The 2,109-nt window shown below is 34.4% G+C and overlaps 1 protein-coding gene across 3 annotated transcripts in view; it reads left to right on the top strand.

The window, feature by feature from the left end:
* Nucleotides 1–2,109, top strand: part of LOC106869099 (solute carrier organic anion transporter family member 1C1) — a 40,312-nt gene that overhangs the window by 31,573 nt on the left and 6,630 nt on the right. For all 3 annotated transcript variants that reach the window (XM_014914637.2, XM_014914636.2, XM_052965655.1), the window contains exon 9: nucleotides 1,301–1,458. In XM_014914637.2, coding sequence (XP_014770123.1) covers nucleotides 1,301–1,458 — 158 coding nt within the window. The remainder of the gene's footprint in view (nucleotides 1–1,300; nucleotides 1,459–2,109) is intronic.

The following is a 2,109-nucleotide window of genomic DNA, read 5'->3' on the forward strand; positions in this document are numbered from 1 at the left end:
GAACAAATATCCGTCAAATGTAAATAATGTAAATAATGCGTTGACCTTTGTATGGAAGTCCTGAATCTATTATGGACCATGACAGAGTCTAGGGAATATTTCTATTTTTGTGATGATGTATGTGACTGGTGAGTGTTGTGGATTTACTGTATTCCTCGTATCTAAAAGAATTGAGATGAGCGGCATATCTTTGTTTAAAACTCATAGTTGATCTTGTGTATATATATGGCTGTAGAATTGTGTAATGTGTTGAGGACGGTGCATTTATAAATTACATTAGATCTTCTACAATGGGTTTGTAGAGGGCAGATGGGCCCAGGACGGCAGTTACAAGTGAGAGTATTTTGGGGGTTATTTTCAGGAATGGAGGAGGTTAATACAGTCTGAGGAGAGGTTAGAGAAGGGCGTAGAAATGTCTAAGTTATGACTATTATTCATGTTATTATTATTGCTATTATTGTTATAATTGCTATCGTTGTTGTAAATTATTCTATCTGTAAGGGTGGTGGAAGTTGTGGCAGTATTTTGGGTAGTGTTAGTAGAATGGGTTTTGTTATGGTTATGGTCTAGCGTATGGGTTCAATGCTGGAGCTGTGTACATATTGGGCGCTCGTGTGTTTAGAGTTGTTATAGCGTGAGTTTTGATAGTAGAGAGAAATATTTTGTTTATTAGAGGCTGCTATGATAGATTCGAAGTTTGGTGGGGTGAAATAGGATAACTTCAGGGTGGATCTATTAAGGATAAAGTAATATTTACGTTGAGGAGGGAAGTTGGAGTCCAGTATATTAAAGAAGGATTTAGCTAAGTTCCTAACATTAAGTGAGAAGTGGGTATATACCACCAACTTTTTCGGGTGTTTAGGAGTAGTGCTATCTACATTTTTGGAAAATGGCGAGGGCTAACATGGCCCGTTGTTGTTAGCTGTTTCAGCTTTTGACCAAGTGTTATATGTGTGCGTATGGGATCTAGATTGTATTAATGCGAATTCCTCAGGGGTTCTCTCAAAGTGTATATGTGGTCTGTTGTGATTTTGATAGTTGGTGTGTCGTTGCGATGTGATTTGAGATATATGTTCTGACCTTTCTTTTGAGGTCAAGGAATTACTTTAATTTCACCTGATCCTTTTAGAGTGTCACGCGCTAAAGTGCTTCGGTGAGATCTACATTGGAATTCCTTATCTCGCGTAGAAGTTCCTATGTTAGCTAAGCATCATTTTAGATAAATATCGATGTGTTCTATAAAATATTTCTTACTCTAATGGAGAAGCTTTTAATTTTGCTTCCCTTTTCTCTTTTGCAGGCATACAATGATTGCAGATGCATTTTTAATTCAACATATGCAACCCCTACAATCTGTGAAACTGGTTGCGATAATATCATCTATTATGCAATAATAGTCGTTTTGAAATTTTTCTTTGGAACCATGAAAATAGTTCCATACTATATCAGTATCATCAGGTAAATGTTATAATTATTATTTTTTAATCCATTCAATTAGTGTGTCCCGCTAAATCTACAGGATTTTTGTTTTCATTCTCTCTCTGTTTATTTTCTCTTATTTCTTTCTGTCGAAGAACGTAGGCTCGAAACGTAAAAGACTTTTTCATTTTCCCGAGCGTCAAATTAATACACATGCATGTTGTTCATACACCTCTCTTCGTCTTTTATTTTTCTGTAAATTTCAACTATACATATTAATAAAAACAATTTACGTTAATTTGGTGGGTTACGCTATACTTTTGTAGAGTACAAATTATTATTCTTAAACAAGACTGACAATGACTTCGAAATCATTCTCAATATCAGTTTAAGATTTATATATACATATGTATATATGCCACTAAGCCTTTTTAAAAATTTTCTCTCTGTTTATTTGTGTGCTCCTTTCTGTTGAAGATCGTAGGCTCGAAATGTAAAAGTCTTTCTCACTTCCCGAGCGTTAAACTAATACATCTTTTGTTGTTTACACACGCGTCTTCGTCTTTTGTTTTGTTTGTTTTGTTTTTTTGTAAACTCCAACTATATAGATAGATAGATAGATAGATAGATAGATAGATAGATAGATAGATGCATACATACATACATATACGTGTATATATACGTCTATAT

The sequence above is a fragment of the Octopus bimaculoides genome, chromosome 2 (assembly GCF_001194135.2).
Source record: "Octopus bimaculoides isolate UCB-OBI-ISO-001 chromosome 2, ASM119413v2, whole genome shotgun sequence".
NCBI lineage: Eukaryota > Metazoa > Mollusca > Cephalopoda > Octopoda > Octopodidae > Octopus > Octopus bimaculoides.